The 17,620-nt window shown below is 35.5% G+C and overlaps 1 protein-coding gene across 1 annotated transcript in view; it reads right to left on the bottom strand.

The window, feature by feature from the left end:
- The window catches only part of CUBN (cubilin), a 341,241-nt gene that overhangs the window by 270,121 nt on the left and 53,500 nt on the right, over nt 1-17,620 (bottom strand). The window contains exons 18-21 of the mRNA XM_049881914.1: nt 9,509-9,653; nt 9,064-9,242; nt 4,968-5,133; nt 745-961 (exon numbers count right to left, since the gene is read on the bottom strand). Of these exons, the coding sequence (XP_049737871.1) occupies nt 745-961; nt 4,968-5,133; nt 9,064-9,242; nt 9,509-9,653 (707 nt within the window). The remainder of the gene's footprint in view (nt 1-744; nt 962-4,967; nt 5,134-9,063; nt 9,243-9,508; nt 9,654-17,620) is intronic.

Raw genomic sequence — 17,620 nt, 5'->3', positions numbered from 1 at the left:
GAAATACTACTGATAAATATACAAGACGTTAGCAGGAGGGACCAGTCCCTGGAGAAGGACATCATGCTTGGTAAAGTAGAGGGTCAGCGAAAAAGAGGAAGACTGTCAACAACACGAACTGACACAATGGCTGCAATAATGGGCTCCAGCATAACAACAATTATCAGGATGGTGAAGGACCAGGCAGTGTTTCGTTCTGTTGTACATAAGGTCACTATGAGCCAGAACCAACTCCACGGCACCTAAAAACAATAACTCTTGATACACCCTACAACATAGACGAATCTCAAAATAATCATGCTGATTAAGAAAAGCCAGACTCAAAAAAAAGAGTACATATAGTATGATTCAATTTTTATACAATCCTGGAAAACGCAAACTAATCTCTAATTATAGAAAGTAGATTAATGGCTTTATTTGGATAAAGATGACAGGCAAAAAGAAGAAATTATAATGGGCAGGAAGAAAGTTTTGGTGGCAACGGGTATGTGCATTATATTGATTTTGATGGTGGTTTTATGGGTATGGAGATACAGATAGATCTAGATATCAACTTAACAAATCAATGAAGGCCAGGAAGAAAGGGGTAATGATACAACTTGATTATCTTCAGCAATAGAAATTATCATTGAAAAGCACAATGATCTCACCTGGTTTTTATAATACTTTTTAACATCCTTCACTGAAGCAAGAAAGCAGGAAGGTTTCGTGTTATTAAAACAAACAACAACACAAAAACCTCACCTCCCAAGAGAGATCGCAGAGCCAGTGTCATAAACTTCCAGATAGTCATTTGTGCAGTTGTAATGAAACTCCAGATGAAATTTTTTGAACGACAAACGAATCAATTGGCCAGGTTGGACTAATACATGCCAGGTACAATTGATACCATGGGGATAGATGTTTGGATGGCCAGGACTTTGAATGGTTCCTGCTGACTCTGTAAGAATTTTTCCACATACTGTTGAAATAAAATAATAATAATTGTTACAAGTTACCAACAAACTCCTTGGATTTCAGAATAAAATAGTCTGATCATAGCCTCTTAAACATTCAAGAAGAAAATTTTTGTTCCTTATATGCCACTAAACTACCATCTGTTTGTCAGTTTGTTGTACCGTGGGGGCTAGAGTGTTGCTGTGATCCTGGAAGCTATGCCACCGGTATTCAAATACCAGCGGGGTCACCCATGGCAGATAGGTTTCAGCGGAGCTTCCAGACTAAGACAGACTATGAAGAAGGGCCTGGAGGTCTACTTCTGAAAAGAATTAGCCAGTGAAAACCTTATGAATAGCAGCAGACCACTGTCTTATATAGTGCCGGAAGATGAGCCCCTCAGGTTGGAAGGCACTCAAAATACAACTGGTGAAGAACTGCCTTCACAAAACACAATTGACCTTAAAGATGTGGATGGAATCAAGCTTTCAAGACCTTTATTTGCTGATGTGGCAAGACTCAAAATGAGAAGAAACAGCAGCAAACATCCATTAGTAATCTTCATGGAATGTACGACATATGAATCTAGGAAAATTGGAAATCATCAAAAACGAAATGGAATGGATAAACATCAGCATCCTAGACATCAATGAGTTGAAATGGACTGGTATTGGCCATTTTGATCCAGACAATCCTATGGTCTACTCTGCCAGAAATGACAAATTGAAAAGGAATAACATTGCATTCATCGTCAAAAAGAACATTTCAAGATCTATCCTGAAGTACGATGCTGTCAGTGATAGGATAATATCCATACACCTACAAGAAAGACCAGTTAGTATGGCTCTTATTCAAATTTATGAACCAACCACTAAGGCCAAAGATGAAGATTTTTACCAACTTCTGCAGTCTGGAGTTGATCAAACATGCGCTGAAGATGCATTGATAATTACTGGTGATTGGAACGTGAAAGCTGGAGACAAGGAAGAAGGATTGGTAGTTGGAAAATATGGCGTTGGTGATAGAAATGAAACCGAAGATCGCTTGACAGAATTTTGCAAGACCAATGACTTCTTCATCGCAAATACCTTTTTTCACCAACATAAACAGCAATGGAATACACAAGAATCAAATAGACTACATCTGTGAAAAGAGACAATGGAAAAGCTCAATATCATCAGTTAGAACAAGGCCAGAGGCCAACTACGGAACAATTGCTCATATGCAAGTTCAAGTTGAAACTGAAGAAAATTACAAGTCCACAAGAGCCAAAGTATAACCTTGAGTATATCCCACCTGAATTTAGGGACCATCTTGAGAATAGATTTGTTGCGTTGAACATTAATGACTGAAGACCAGATGAGTTGTGGAATGACATCAAGGACATCATATATGAAGAAAGCAAGAGGTCATTAAAAAGACAGGAAAGAAAGAAAAGACCAAAATGGATGTCAGAAGAGACTCTGAAACTTGCTCTTGAGTGTCGAGTAGCTAAAGCAAAAGGAAGAAATGATGAAGTAAAGAGCTGAATAGAAGGTTTCAAAAGGCGGCTTGAGAAGATAAAGCAAAGTATTATAATGACATGTGCAAAGACCTGGAGGTAAAAATCAAAAGGAAAGAACGTGCTTGGCATTTCTCAAGCTGAAGGAACGGAAGAAAAAATTCCAGCCTCGAGTTGTAATACTGAAGGATTCTACGGGGAAAACATTAAAAGATGCAGGAAGTATTAAAAGAAAACGGAAGGAATACACACAGTCATTATACCAAAATGAATTGTTCGATGTTCAGCCATTTCAGGAGGCATCATATGATCAGGAACTGATAGTGCTGAAGGAAGAAGTCCTAGCTGCACTGAAGGCAACAGCAAAAAACAAGGCTTGAGGAATTGTTAGAATACCAATTGAGGTGTTTCAACAAACGGATGCAACACTGGAAGTGATCACTCATCTATGCTAAGAAATTTGGAAGACAGCTACCTAGCCAATAGACTGGAAGAGATCCATATTTATGCCTATTCCAAGAAAGGTGATCCAAAAGAAAGTGGAAATTATCAAACAATATCATTAATATCACAAACAAATGAAATTTTGCTAAAGATCCTTCAAAATCGGCTGCAGCAGTATATCGACAGGGAACCGCCAGAAATTCAAGCCAGATTCAGAAGAGGACGTGGAACCAGGGGTATCATTGCTGATGTCAAATGATTCCTGGCTGAAAGTAGAGAATACTAGAAGGATGTTTACCTCTGTTTTATTGACTACGCAGAGGCATTCAGCTGAGTGAATCATAACAAATTATGGATAACATTGCAAAGAATGGGAATTCCAGAACACTTAATTGTGTGCATAAGGAACCTTATATCAATCAAGAGACAGTCATTTGAACAGAACAAGGAGATACTATGTGGTTTAATGTCAGGAAAGGTGTGCGTCAGGGTTGTATCCTGTCACCATACTTATTCAATCTGTATGCTGAACAAATAATCTGAGAAGCTGGACTATATGAAGAAGAATGGGGCATCAGGATTGGAGGAAGACTCATTATTAACCTTCAATATGCAGATGACACAACCTTGCTTGCTGAAAGTGAAGAGGACTTGAAGCACTTACTGATGTAGATCAAGGAGCAGCCTTCTGTATGGATTTCACCTCAACATAAAGAAAACAAAAATCCTCACAACTGGACCAATAAGCAACATCATTATAAACAGAGAAAAGATTGAAGTTGTCAGGGATTTCATTTTACTTGGATCCACAGTAAACACCCGTGGAAGCAGCAGTCAAGAAATCAAAAGACGCTTTGCATTGGGCAAATCTGCTGCAAAAGACCTCTTTAAAGTGTTGAAAAGCAGAGACAACATCTTAAATGTCACCTGGAGTCAGGTGCGCCCAACCCAACCCATGATGTTTTCAATCATCTCAAATGCACGCGAAAGCCGGACGATGAATAAGGAAGACCAAAGAAGAATTGACACCTTTGAATTGTGGTGTTAGCGAAGAATACTGACTATACCACCAACTGCCAAAAGAACGAACAACTCTGTCTTGGAAGAAGTACAACCAGGATGCTCCTTAGAAGCAAGGATGGCGAGACTACGTCTTACACACTTCGGGTATGTTATCAGAAGGGAATCATTTCCTGGAGAACGACATCATGCTTGGTAGAAGGTCAGCAAAAAAGAGGAAGACCCTCAACGAGTTGGATTGACACCGTGGCTGCAACAACGCACTCAAGCATAACGATTGTGAGAATGGCGCAGGACCAGGCAGTGTTTTGTTTTGTTGTATATAGGGTCGCTATGATTTGGAACCGACTTGAGGACACCTAACCACAACAATGCCACTAAACATAACCTAGCTTTTCTTTTATTAACTGTAAAGTGCCAATTAACTTATCGATAAAGATGTTCATTTTTGTTGTTGTTAACTGTCATCGAGTAGACTCCAACTCAGGGTGACCCTGTGTACAACATAACAAAACATTGCCTGGTCCTATGTCATCCTCACGACTACCAGTATGTTCAAGTCCATCGTTAAGACTACTATGCAAATCCATATCACTGAAGGTCTCCCTTGCCCTCACTGGCCCTCTACTTTACCATACATAATGTCCTTCTCCAGTGATTGATCTCTCCTAATGACTTGTCCAAAGTAAGCAAGTCGGGCAATGTTTTGTTGTGACTCATAAGGGTTTCATTGGCTAATTTTTAGAAATAGGTCACCAGGCCGTTCTTCCTAGTCTATCTTAGTCTGGAAGTTCCACGGAAACCTGTCCACCAGGGGTGACCCTGCTGGTGTTTGAGATACCAGTGGCATAGCTTCCAGCATCTAATGACACACACCACCACAGTATGACAAACAGACAGACGAGTGGTAGATAGACATTGATTAGGAAATACATATTTTCTTTGCCTTTGAATGTACTTTGAAGAATTTTAGGGGTGATGATTTTATGTAATAATTCATTGTCAATGCCTACTCATTCTGATATGAGCCGAAAAGGCAAACCAGGAGAAAGAGAAAATCTCTTACCTAAATCTGCAGTACTGAACCTAGCCATAAAACCATGATTTTGAGTAGAAGAACTTTTCACAAATGTGACGTATAGAAAATTATATACAGATGTTATAAGTGGAGGTATATCTGTGCCACAATACTTTTTATTTTCAGGAGAACCCAAAATGGAACTGCTACCAATCTAAAATATAAAAAAAGATATATTCAAGTTTATTTGTTAAATATCTAATTTTGAAAACTGCATCAAGAATAATTATTTTTGAAATATTTTAATTAGATAGCAAAAGCAAATGAGAAAATGTCAGGTATTCCTCAAATCCAGAAAACACAAAAATTGACAGAATAATGTAGTCATAAAAAAAGCATAATTATTGAAATTTCATAGTATTTGAATGCTAATTTTAACACATTAAAAGTTAAATAATTAAGTAGTGTATGAAATATATGATATACAGTCCAAAGTATATAGTCAAAGAGCCTCTACTTGGAATTTTTTGAGAAAGGGGTATATAAACACATATTGATGATTATTATTGCTATTATTATTACTGTACATTTCAAGCTACATTTTTATTTTTTAACAGCTTTATTGTACAATAATTTATGTACCATGCAATTCATCCATTTAAAGCGTACAATTCAATGGTTTTTAGTGTATTTACAGACTTGTGCAACCATCACTACAATGAATTTTAGAACATTTTCTTTACCTCAAAAAGAAACCCTTTGTCTCTACAGATTTGCCTATTCTGGGCATTTCATATAAACGGAATAATATAACCTGTGGACTTTTGTGACCAGCTGTTTTCATTTATCATAATGTTTTCAAGGTTCATCCATGTTGTAATATGTATCAATACTTCATTCCTTTTTATGGCCAAATAATATTTCATTGTATATTTATACAATGTTTTTTTGTTTGTTTTCATTCATCTGTTGATGGACAGTTGGGTTATTTCCACAATTTGGCTATTTTGAATAATGCTACTGTGAACAATGATGTCCAGGTTTTTGTATGGGCATATATTTTCATGTCTCTTGAGCACATACCTACATGTGGAGTTACTGGATCAAATGGAGTTACTGGATCAAATGGTAAGTTTATGGTTAACTTTTTGAGGAGCTGCCTGGCTGCTTTCCAAAGGTGTACTAGTTTCCATTACCACCAGTAGTGTAAAGGGTTCCATTTTCTCCACATCCTCACCAACATTTGTCATTATCTGACTTTTTGATTGTAGCTATCCTAGTGGCTGTGAAGTGGTATCTCACTGTTGTTTTGATTTGCATTACCATGATAACTATCCGTGTTAAGCATCTTTTCATGTGCTTATTGGCCATTTGTACATATTCTTTGAAGAAATATCTATTTACTGTATTTTTGCACAAATAACATGTACCTTCTATGTTTGTTTGCCAACCACACCCTCCCCCGGGAGATATTTTTGTAAGCACCACTATGCCAATTTTTTTTACATGTTGCTGTAAAAAAAATTTTTTTTTTGCATAATGTGCTTACAAAAATACCTTACGGGCAGGGGAAGAGTATGTTTGGAAAACAAACACACATAGGAAGGTGTGTGTCATTTGCATAAAAATACATTTGTCCTTTGTTTATTTTAAGTGGGTTATTTGTCTTTTTATTTTTGAGTTACAAAAATTCTTCATATAGTCTGGAAAGCCTTTATCAGGTACATAATTTGCAAAAAAAATTTCTGTCATTCTGTGGGTTGTCTTTTCACTTTCTTGATAGTATCCTTTGTGGCGCAGAAGTTTTAAATTTTGAAGAAGTCTAGTTTCTCTATTTTTTCTTTTGTTGCTGGTACTATTGATGTACCTAAGCTCATACTTTGATTTACATTTTTCTGATGCTAATGATTTTGAAGGAGTCCTTGAGTGGTGCAAATGGTTAAATGCTCAGCTACTAACCAAAAGGTTGGTGGTTAGGATCCACCTAGAGGTAAGGGCACCTTGGAAAAATGGACTGGCTATCTATTTCTGAAAGATCACAGCCATTGAAAATCCTATGGAGCACAGTTCTACTCTAGCACACATGAGGTCATCGCGAGTTGAGATCAACTCAGTAGCAACTGGTTTTATTTATTTTTTTATTTTTTAATGGTGTTGAACATCTTTTCATGTGCTTATTGGCAATTTGTATATATTCTTTGGAAACCCTGGTGGTGTAGTCGTTAACAGCTATGGCTGCTAACCAAAAGGTCAGCAGTTCAAATCCAGAGAAATTCAAATATTTGCCCATTTTTAAATTGGATTAATCAACTTTTTATTATTTAGTTGTAAGAGTTCTTTATGTATTGTGGATACAAGCCCCTTATCAAATACATGATTTTCAAGTATTTTCTCCCATTGCGCGTTCCTTTTCACTTTCTTAATGGTATCATTTGTAGCACAAAAGTTTTTAATTTAAATAAAGTCTAATATTCTTTCTTTTTTTGTGTGTGCTTTTGGTGTCATACCTAAGGTTTTACCTAACCCAAGAAATCGAGCACTGGGTTTTTATTATAAGGTTTTTAATATTTACCTCTATCTTTTCTTCTAAGAGTTTTATAGTATTAGCTCTTAATTTAGGTCTATGATCCATTTTGACTTAAATTTTGGGTATACAAGGAAATGATCCAACTTCTTGTTTTGAATGTTGATATCTGTTGTTCCCATATCATTTGTGGAAAGAACTATTTTTCCTCATTGAAATATCTAGACATCCTTTTCAAATTCAATTGACCATAAACATTTGGATTTATTTCTGGGCTCTCAATTTTGTTCCATTGATCTATATTTATATCCTTATGCCAATAACATACTGTCTTAATTACTGTAACCTTGCTGTTAATATTGAAACTGAGTCCTCCAACTTTGATCTTTCTTTTTCAGGATTGTTTTGGCTATTCTGGTTCTCTTGTATATTCATATTAATTTTAGGATCAGTTTGCAAATTTCTACCAAAAAAAACACCTAGAATTTTGATAGAGATTGAATTGAATATGTATATCAATTTGGAGAGTACTGCCATCTTAACATGAAGAGGAGATGTCTTTCCATTTATTTAGGTCTCCTTTAATTTCCTTCAGTGATGGCCTGCACTTTTAAAAGTACAAGTTTTACACTTCTTTAGTTAAATCTATTTCTTAGTATTTTATTCTTTTTGACGCTATTGTAAATGGAATTGTTTCCTTGACTTCATTTTTTAGTTATTCATTGTAGTATACAGAAAAACAACTGATTTTCATACATTGATCTTGTATCCTGCAACTTTGCTGAACTCGTTTATTAGTTTTAATAGGTTTTTTTTCATTTCTGTGTGTGTGTTAATTCTTATGATTTTCTATAAACAAGATCATGTTATCTGTGAATGGAGATAATTTTACTTTCTTTCCAATCTGGATGTATTTTATTTCTTTTCCTTGACTCATTGCCCTTGCTAGAACTTCCAGTATAAGGTTAACCAGAAATTGTGAGAATGGACATTCTTGTCTTGCATTCAGTCTTTATCCTTGAATACAGTGTTAGCTGTGGGTTTTTGTAGATGCCCTTCACCAGGTGGGAGCCCTGGTGGCACAGTGGTTATGAATTCTGCTAACCAAAAAGTGGGCAGTTCGAATCCACCAGCCACTCCTTGGAAACCCTATGGGGCAGTTCTACTCTGTCCTATAGGGTTGCTATGAGTTGGAATTGACTCAATGGCAACAGGTTTGTTTTGATTTTTCATCAGGTTAAGGAAGTTCCCTTCTATTTCTAGTTTGTTCAGTGTTTTTATCATGAAAAGGCATTGGATTTTGTGATATGCTCTTTCTGCATACATTGAGATAATCATGTGATTTTTGCACTTTATTCCATTGATATCATATATTACATTAATTTATTTTTGCATGATAAACCAACCTTACATTCCTGGAATAAACTTGGAGATGGTGTATAATTCTTCTTATAAACTGTTGAATTTGGTTTGCTAGTATTTTGTTGAGGACTTTTGCATCTATATTTATCAGAGATATTACTACTGTACAAATCATGTAACTGACCTGAAGATAACCTGATGTAATATTTTGTAACAACTTACAACCAAACACAATTATTCAAAGATATTTTCTCTTACCTCAATATAATCTGTATCACAACGGGCAGAACTTCCAGTGTCAAAGCCAGTGAAATTGAGAAGAACTACTTGGCTTTGGGGTTGGTAGATGATCCATCTACAGACCCTTTCTCCAGGATACACATTAGGATAGAAAGGAGAGCGAATGACTCCTTCTCCAGTTAATTCACCTCCACAAGCTATAAATACGAAAATGACATTAATGTTTGCCCAGAGAAAATTATCCTTGTCCTTGCTTTATTGCAAATTCTAATTTTGCCTAACGAGATAAATGATTGCAGAACTATAGTTATCAACTCCCACGATATCACAAGTAATGTGACATTTCTATGAGAGTGTTTTTCTTACCACTTGAGGTCATAAAATGACAATATTATTTCAAGAAAGTAAAATGTTACAATCAGATAAATTAGGTATTTTAAAAGCAAGACGTAAATTTTCTTACCTACTTGATACACAGCTCTGAAACCAGCTTTTTCAATGGAAGCATCTATTTTAAACCTGATCCAGATTCTATTAGTAATTGAGTTCATGTGAGAGATGGTTGAATTGGCACAGAATTTCCCAAGTATAATTTCATGATCTAGAACCTAAACAGAAAAATAAAATACAACTATACTCTTAATCGACAAAATTACCTTGACAACAGTGGCATTATTTGTAGATGAGAAAATGATAGATTCAAAATGAGTGACAATGTGATTTGGATTTATATTCCTTTTTTTTTTTTTTTTTTACCAAAATGCAGTAATACTAAATATCGATAGCAAAATCTTAAGGCAAAAATATCCAAAAACATAAGAATTAAAAAAAAGTTCTCCTAATAATTTCCACAGTGTCAAAGAGGAAATAAGCTTACAAATTTAGACTATTTAGAAAAAAAAAAAATGAAAGTACTACACATCACAATATACAGGTTTCAGCCAAATCTGTAATCAAGGGAAGTCATAACCTAAACTAGTTTCATTTCTGCAAGAAGGAAAGGAAAGAAGGAAGGGAGAAAAAGGGGGAGGGAGGGAGCGGGGGAGGAAACGAACCTAAGCAGTCAATTTTAAAAGTTAGAAAAAGAATGAAGTAAAACCTATTAAAATACAAAAAAAAAAGGTAGAATTCATAAATACATTGAAGAATATTTTTTGAAGGGGGCTGAAGAATGGGGATATAAAATAAACATATCTCTGGAAAGTTTAATAAAGAAAAGCACAAATACATAAATTTAAAAATGGCAAAAATGGTACGAATACACAGATACTGTGGGATTTTTAATATGATAGCTCTATATACAACTTTACGGCAATACATTTGAATGTTTGAATATTTGAATATTTCCAGGAAAAGTACAAATTACTATAATTATCTCAAAGAGAAGAAAAAGAAGATCTGAATAGACCATAAGCCAGGGAGAAAAATGAAAGCATTATCAAACAATTAGTCCCCCACCAAAAAAACAAAAAACTCCCAGAAAAACTGGTAATTGTTCTGCTATATAATTTGTTTAAACCAAAAAACCCAAATCCATGGCTGTCGAGTCAATTCCACTCATAGTGACTCTATAGGACAGAGTATAACTGCTCCCTAGGGTTTCCATGGAGCCGATGGTGGACTCGACCTTTTGGTTAGCAGAAGAGCTCTTAACCACTAGTCACCAGGGCTAAATGCTAGTAATAGCACTGCTATCTTTTTTTTTTATCAGTCACTACTCACAGGGAGCTTAAAACAAACAAGTGCTTTTTTAAAAAAAAAGCATGACGAGGATCATGGTTAAGAACATGCGGGATACTGTATTGTTACTTGACACAAGTAGGCATCTTGGAAATTTATGAGAGCATTTTTTAAATTATAATCACAATGATGGTGGGGCACTTTTGACAATTAGTGGGTGGAGGCCAAGAACACTAGACAGCCAAAATGTAAGGGACAGTTACACCCAAAAATAGTTCTCCTATATCCTGTATGACATTCATATATAGGTGAAAGTTCTGTTAATAAGCCTAAAATATAAATCAATCTTACATATTAATCATAAAATATTGTTGCACGATTTTAATACACAGTGAATTTTCCAGGATTACAAGTAGAATGCAAATGAAAGGAACTTTTTTTTTTTTCTGGAAATCAGCCAAAAGCTGTTCACCATTTCAGAAAATGAGTGTCAACCTACATAGCCATGTCAGCCCGCATTTGTACTGTGGCAGGCACAAAGCGCAAGCAACTGACTACTTCATTTGTCTTCAAGTGCAGATTTCTCAGGCTTTTAAGTGCGGAAATAAATGTTATTCTACTTTGTTACTTTACTTTCATATCTCTTGATTTTATACTAAGAACTTTATGTTGTTTCAATATTATGTGTTTAGTTAGGTTATATCATCTGTGAATTTCATTTTAGAATAATGAAAGGGGGAAATAAAAATATCTTAAAATGTAGAGAACCACTGGCTTAAACAAAGGTTCTGGACTCATCCAGGGGCTCATGGGATGTTTCTCTGAGGAAATGACCTCTAAGCTGAGACTGCAAGAATGAGTGGGAATTATCCAGGCCAAGCAGAGCAAGGGAAGTATCCCAGGCCAAAGAACAGCATGGGACAGTGGTGGGAAGGAGGAGCCCAAATAGAAGGGGGTAGGGTGAGAGACAGAGTGATGAGAGATTAAAAGAATATGCAGAAGCCAAGCTGGGAAGTTTACACTTTATCATAAGGGCTATTGAAGAGTGCTAAACAGAGAAGTGACAAAATTTGTTTTTTTATACAGTAATAAAACAAGAAACAGAAAATGTACAGCTGTTAGAAAGAAGGAAACAAAATTTTATTATTTTCAGAAAATATAATAGTATAAGAAGAAAATACATGATAAACTATTGGAAGACTCTCAGGGTCAATAAGAAAGTTTAGTGAAAATTTAATAACTATTCTATTTATCAGCCATAACTTAGAACCTGTAGAGGGGGAAATTATTTAATTAAAAATAGACATAAATGGCACTAAACATCTAGAAAGCACCCTTATGAAAATTATATTGTACCTATTCAAAGAAAATTTTAAATCTTTGTAAGAGATCTAAAAGGAGTTTTAAACAAATGGAGAGATAATGATGTGTTATGGATTAAATTGTGTCCCTCAAAAATGTGTATCAATTTGGTTAGGCCATGATTCCAAGTATTGTGTGGTTGTCCACCATTTTATGATTTGATGTGATTATTCTATGTGTAAATCCTATGATGTTAATGGGCAGGATCAAAGGCAGTTATGCTAATGAGGCAAGACTCAATCTACTGGATTAGGTTGTATCTCAAATCAATCTCTTTTGAGATATAAAATAGAGAATCAAAGAGAGAGGAGAGGAACCTCATTACCACAAAGAAAGAAGAGCCAGGAGTGAGCACATCCTTTGGATCTGGGGTTCCTGCACTGAGAAGCTCCTAGACCAGAAGAAGATTGATGACAAGGACCTTCCCCTAGAGCCAACAGAGAAAGCATTCTCTGGGAGCTGGTGCCCTGAATTCAGACTTCTAGCCTCCTAAACTGTGAAAGAATAAATCCCTATTCGTTAAAGCTACCCACTTGTGGTATTTCCATTATAGCAGTAGAAGATAACTAAGACAGGGTATTCTTGGCCAGGAAAATAAAATATTCTATAAAAGTGAACATTAAATGTTAATGTAAATTTATAGTGATATTAAATGCAATTCATTAATAGTTTTGAAGGGGAAAAAAATACCTGGGGAAATGATAAGAATGACCTTGCCATACTAAATATTAAAATTATTTACAAAGCTACAATTGTTAAAACCGTTGATTTAGAGAAATAATTGCTGGAAATATGAATTAAATGTAATAGAGAGCTTTGAAATAAGCTCTAGTATTTTTTTTTTATATAAAAGTTTTTTTATATATATAAAAGTACATATTTTTAAAATCATTGGAAAAGTGAGGAATTATTCAAAAAATAATTTTGGGAAAAGTGAATTGCTTAGAAAAAAAGATCAAGTTACAATCTCAATATGCTAAAATAAATCCAATCAAAAAAAATTAAATATACAAAATCAAATGTAAAACCAATAGGTATAACAGACTAGGAATTAATATCCTCCTGACAAGCAGAGAAATATGGAAAAAAGACATAAAAATTTCATAAAATAAGAATTATAAATGTTAATAAATAAATGGAAAAAAAATCTTACTAGGAACAAGAGACATGTCAGTTAAGAGCTAGTTGAAGACAAGTTTTCGCACACCAAATTGTCAAAGATTTTAAAAGTATGGAACTCAAAGCTGGTGAGAAATACAATAACACAGATACTGTCACCCATCACTGGTAAAATAATAAATTTAGGGAAGATAATTTGACAATATGTATCAGGAGCTTTCAAAATGTTCTTACTCTTGAACCCACTAATTCCACTTCTAGCACTCTATCTTATGAAAATTGTTCAAGTTGCAGGCACATACTATTATACAAGGATTCACATCAAACTATGATCCATAATAAGAATTTAAAATATTTGAAAGGACTTAAATAATGAAAATTATAAACCACTGCTGGAAGAGATTAAAGAGGATTTAAATAAATGGAAAGATCTTCCATGTTCATGAATTTGAAGGTTTAATATTGCTAAGATGTCAATACTACCCAAAGCAATCTATATATTCAATGCAGTCCTGATAAAAATTCCAACAGCTTACTTTACAGAAATGGAAAACCAATCCTTAACTTTATACGGAAGGGCAAGAGGCCTCAAACAGCTAAAGCAATGTTGAAAGAGAAGAACAAAGTAGAAGGACTCACACTTCCTGATTTTAAAACAGCCTGGTAGAGGCAAGGACTAGAAGGCAGGAGGGGATAGGAAAGATGGTAATAGGGAACCCAAGGTCAAGAAGGGAGAGTGTTGACATGTCATGGGGTTGTTAACCAATGTCATAAAACAATATACGTACTAACTGTTTAATGAGAAGCTAGGTTCTGTAAACCATCTAAAGTACAATTAAAAAAAAAAGAAAACAAGTTTAAGATACTAACTTTTAAGAAAGAAAGAATGATAGAATTCTACTTTTTGCCACCAAAAAAAAAAAAAAAAGCCTGGTACTGGTATAACAATAGACATATAGACCAATGGAAGGAAATCAAGAGTCCAGAAATAAGCCCACACATCTATGGTTAACTGATTTTTGAAAATGGTGCTAAGTCTATTCAGTGGGGAAAGAAAAGTTGCTTCAATAAATGGTGTTGGGAAAACTGGATTTCCACATGGAAAAAAATGAAATAGGATCCATATACAAAAACACTATATACAAAAACAAATACAAAATGGATTAAGGACCTAAAAGTGCCTTCTAAAGCCATAAAATTATGAAGAGAAAATGCAGGGATAATGCTGTTGGCCCTAGCTTTTAACAATGCACCATCTAATGACAAAAGCACAAACAGCAAAAGACAAATGAGTAAATAGGACTTCATAAAAATTAAAAACTTCTGTTCATCAAAAAACTTTAAGAAAAAAGTGAAAAGACAGGCTATCAACTAGGAGAATAGCTTCAGAAACCATATACCTGATAAGAATCTAATAATCAAAATATATGTAAAACTTAGACAACAACAAAAAGACAAATAACCTAATCTTAAAACGGGTGAAGTGCTTGTATAAACATTTCACCAAAGAGGACATTCAAAAGGCACTACACACATAAAAAGATGCTCAGTGTCATTAGCAATCAGAGAGATGTAAATAAAAACCACAATGAGATACCCTTTTACTCTCACTAGAATGGCTAAATTTAAAAAATAATAATAAAATAGCAAATGTTGATGAAGATGTGGGGAAACTTGGCCCCTTACCCACTGGTGGTGGGAATGCAAAGTGGTACAGCCATTGTGGTGGTTCCTCAAAAAACTAAAAATAGAACTAGCATTAAAAAAAAAAAAAAAAAAAAGACTCACTGCCGTCCAGTCAATTCTGACTCGTAGTGCCCCTACAGGACAGAGTAGAACTGCCCCATAGGGTTTGAAGGCTGGAAATCTTTTTTTTTTTTTTTTTTTTTAATTTTACATTAGATGAAGGTTTGCAGAGCAAACTATCTTCTCATTAAACAATATACGTATTGTTTTGTGACATTGGTTGCCAACCCCATGACATGTCAACACTCTCTTCTTGACCTCAGGTTCCCCACTGCCAGCTTTGCTGACCCCTCTGGCCTTCTCATCCTTGCCCCTGGGCTGATGTGTCCATTTGGTCTCATTTTGTTTTATGGGCCTGTCTAGTCTTTGGCTGAAGGGTGAACCTCAGGAGTGGCTTCATTACTGAGCTAAGAGGGTGTCTGGGGGCCATATTCTCACGGTTTCTCCAGTCTCTGCCAGACCAATAAGCCTAGTCTTTTTTGTTTTGTGAGTTAGAATTTTGTTCTACATTTTTCTCCAGCTCTGTCCTGGGCCCTCTATTGTAATCCCTGTCAGAGCAGTCGGTGGTGGTAGTCAGGCACCATCTAGTTGTGCGGAGTCAATGTGGTAGAGGCTGTGGTACTTGTGGTCCATTAGTCCTTTAGACTAATCTTTCCCTTGTGTCTTTGGTTTTCTTCATTCTCTCTTGCTCCAGATGGGGTGAGACCAGTGGAGTATCTTAGATGGCTGCTCACAAGCTTTTAAGATCCCAGACACTACTCACCAAAGTAGAGTGTAGAACATTTTCTTTATAAATTATGTTATGCCAGTTCAGCTAGACATTCCCAGAGACCATGGTTCCCAGATCCCTCAACCCAGTAATTTAGTCCCTTATGGAGTTTGGATGTGTCTGTGGAACTTCCATGGCCTTGCCAAGGCTATAAATCTTAACAGATGCAGACTGCCACATCTTTCTCCCATGGATCAGCTGGTGGGTTCGAACTACCAACCTTTGGGTTAGCAGCCAAGGTCTTTAACCACTGAGCAACCAGGGCTCCTCAGAACTACCATACAACCCAGCAATTTCACTTCTAGGATATACTCAAAAGACTTCAAAGCAGAGACTCAAATATAGACTTGTACGCCAATGGTCATTGCAGCACTATCTGCAATAACCAAAAGGTGAAAACAACCTAGAAGCCCATCAACAAACGAATGGATAAAAAATAAATAAAAATGTGGTGCATACATAAAATGGAACACTACTCAGCCAGTAGAAGTCTTGATACATTCTACAATATGGATGGAGCTGTAAGACATTATACTGAGTGAAATAAGACAATCACAAAAGGACAAATATTGTATGACCTCACTTATATAAAAAGAGAAGAAATGGGAAATGTATAGAGAACAAAGTTTATTAGTGGTTACCAGGGTGGAAGGGAAGGGAAAATGGGGGTGGAGTTAACAGTGATGGAAAAATGGCATTGATTTTTAAGGGTAGGGTTGCACAGTCAATTGTTGTAAATGCTATCAATAAGTCGTATAACAAAAAAAGTTGAAATGGCAAAAGTTGTGTGATAGATACATTCATAACAATGAAAAAAAAAAAAATAGCAGCTGAGCCTGCTTATGTACAACCAAAAACTTCATGGGATTTGATTCCTCGACTTGAAGGTTTGGGGTCATAGTTTCGTGGGACATCAGTTAATTGGCCTAATAACATGTTTAGTGTTTCTGTTCCACCTCCTAGTTCATTGGATAGTATTGGGGTCTTAAAAGCTTGCAAGCAACCACCCAAGGTATAACAGTTGGTCTCTAATCTCCTGGAGCAACAGAAGAGTAAGAAGAGTGAGAAACAGGAGGAAGAAATGGAATGTGTGGCTAATTGCTTCCATGAACAACTGCTTCCTCTGCCATGAGACCAGAACTAGATGGTGCCAGGCTACCATTACTGAACATTTTGATCAAAGATTCTATAGAAGAATCCTGATCAAAAGGGGGAAAATGAAGAACAGAATTTCAAATTCTCATGGACTCCAGACTTTCTGGAGCCACAGAGGCTGGATGAACCCCTGTAACTACTGCCCTGAAATAATCTTCAAACCTTAAGCCAAAAATATCCCCTGAAGTCTTCTTAAAACCAAATAATAGTCTAGCTTAACCAGTAAAAAATGTCTGCCTTGTGCATTATGCTTTTTTAAAAGAACTATCTGTATGGGAGCAAAGTGATAGGAACAACTCAAAAGATTAGATAGGAACCTTAAGGGGCAGTGAGAGGGGAAGAATTCAGAAAAGCAGAGCGAAAATGGTTCCAGGACTCAATGTCACTCAATTGTACACGCAGACACAGTTGAATTGGCGCATGTTTTACTGTGTATATTCTCAACAAAAACAAATTTTGAAAAATAAAATATTCCAAATGTCTAATAGAAGGGGAGTTATTAAATAAAGTATAGCCTCATGATGGTGTCTAACACAGACATTAAAAATCACATGCTTTTTCCACTGACTCAAACCCACATGACTTCCTTTCTCTGATCTTTTACAACATCTGTATCACAAATTTCACATATTGTCATATAATATATACTTGACAAATACTTGTTGATTCATTAATTTTAAGGCTTGGTATGCTGGTTGAATTTTTTTTTTTTTTTTAGAAATGTAGACATACTATAGTTCCTGG

Source organism: Elephas maximus, chromosome 4 (genome assembly GCF_024166365.1).
Source record: "Elephas maximus indicus isolate mEleMax1 chromosome 4, mEleMax1 primary haplotype, whole genome shotgun sequence".
Taxonomy (NCBI): domain Eukaryota; kingdom Metazoa; phylum Chordata; class Mammalia; order Proboscidea; family Elephantidae; genus Elephas; species Elephas maximus.
The sequence above is the reverse complement of the archived record's forward strand: the minus strand, read 5'-3'. Positions and strand labels throughout refer to the sequence as shown.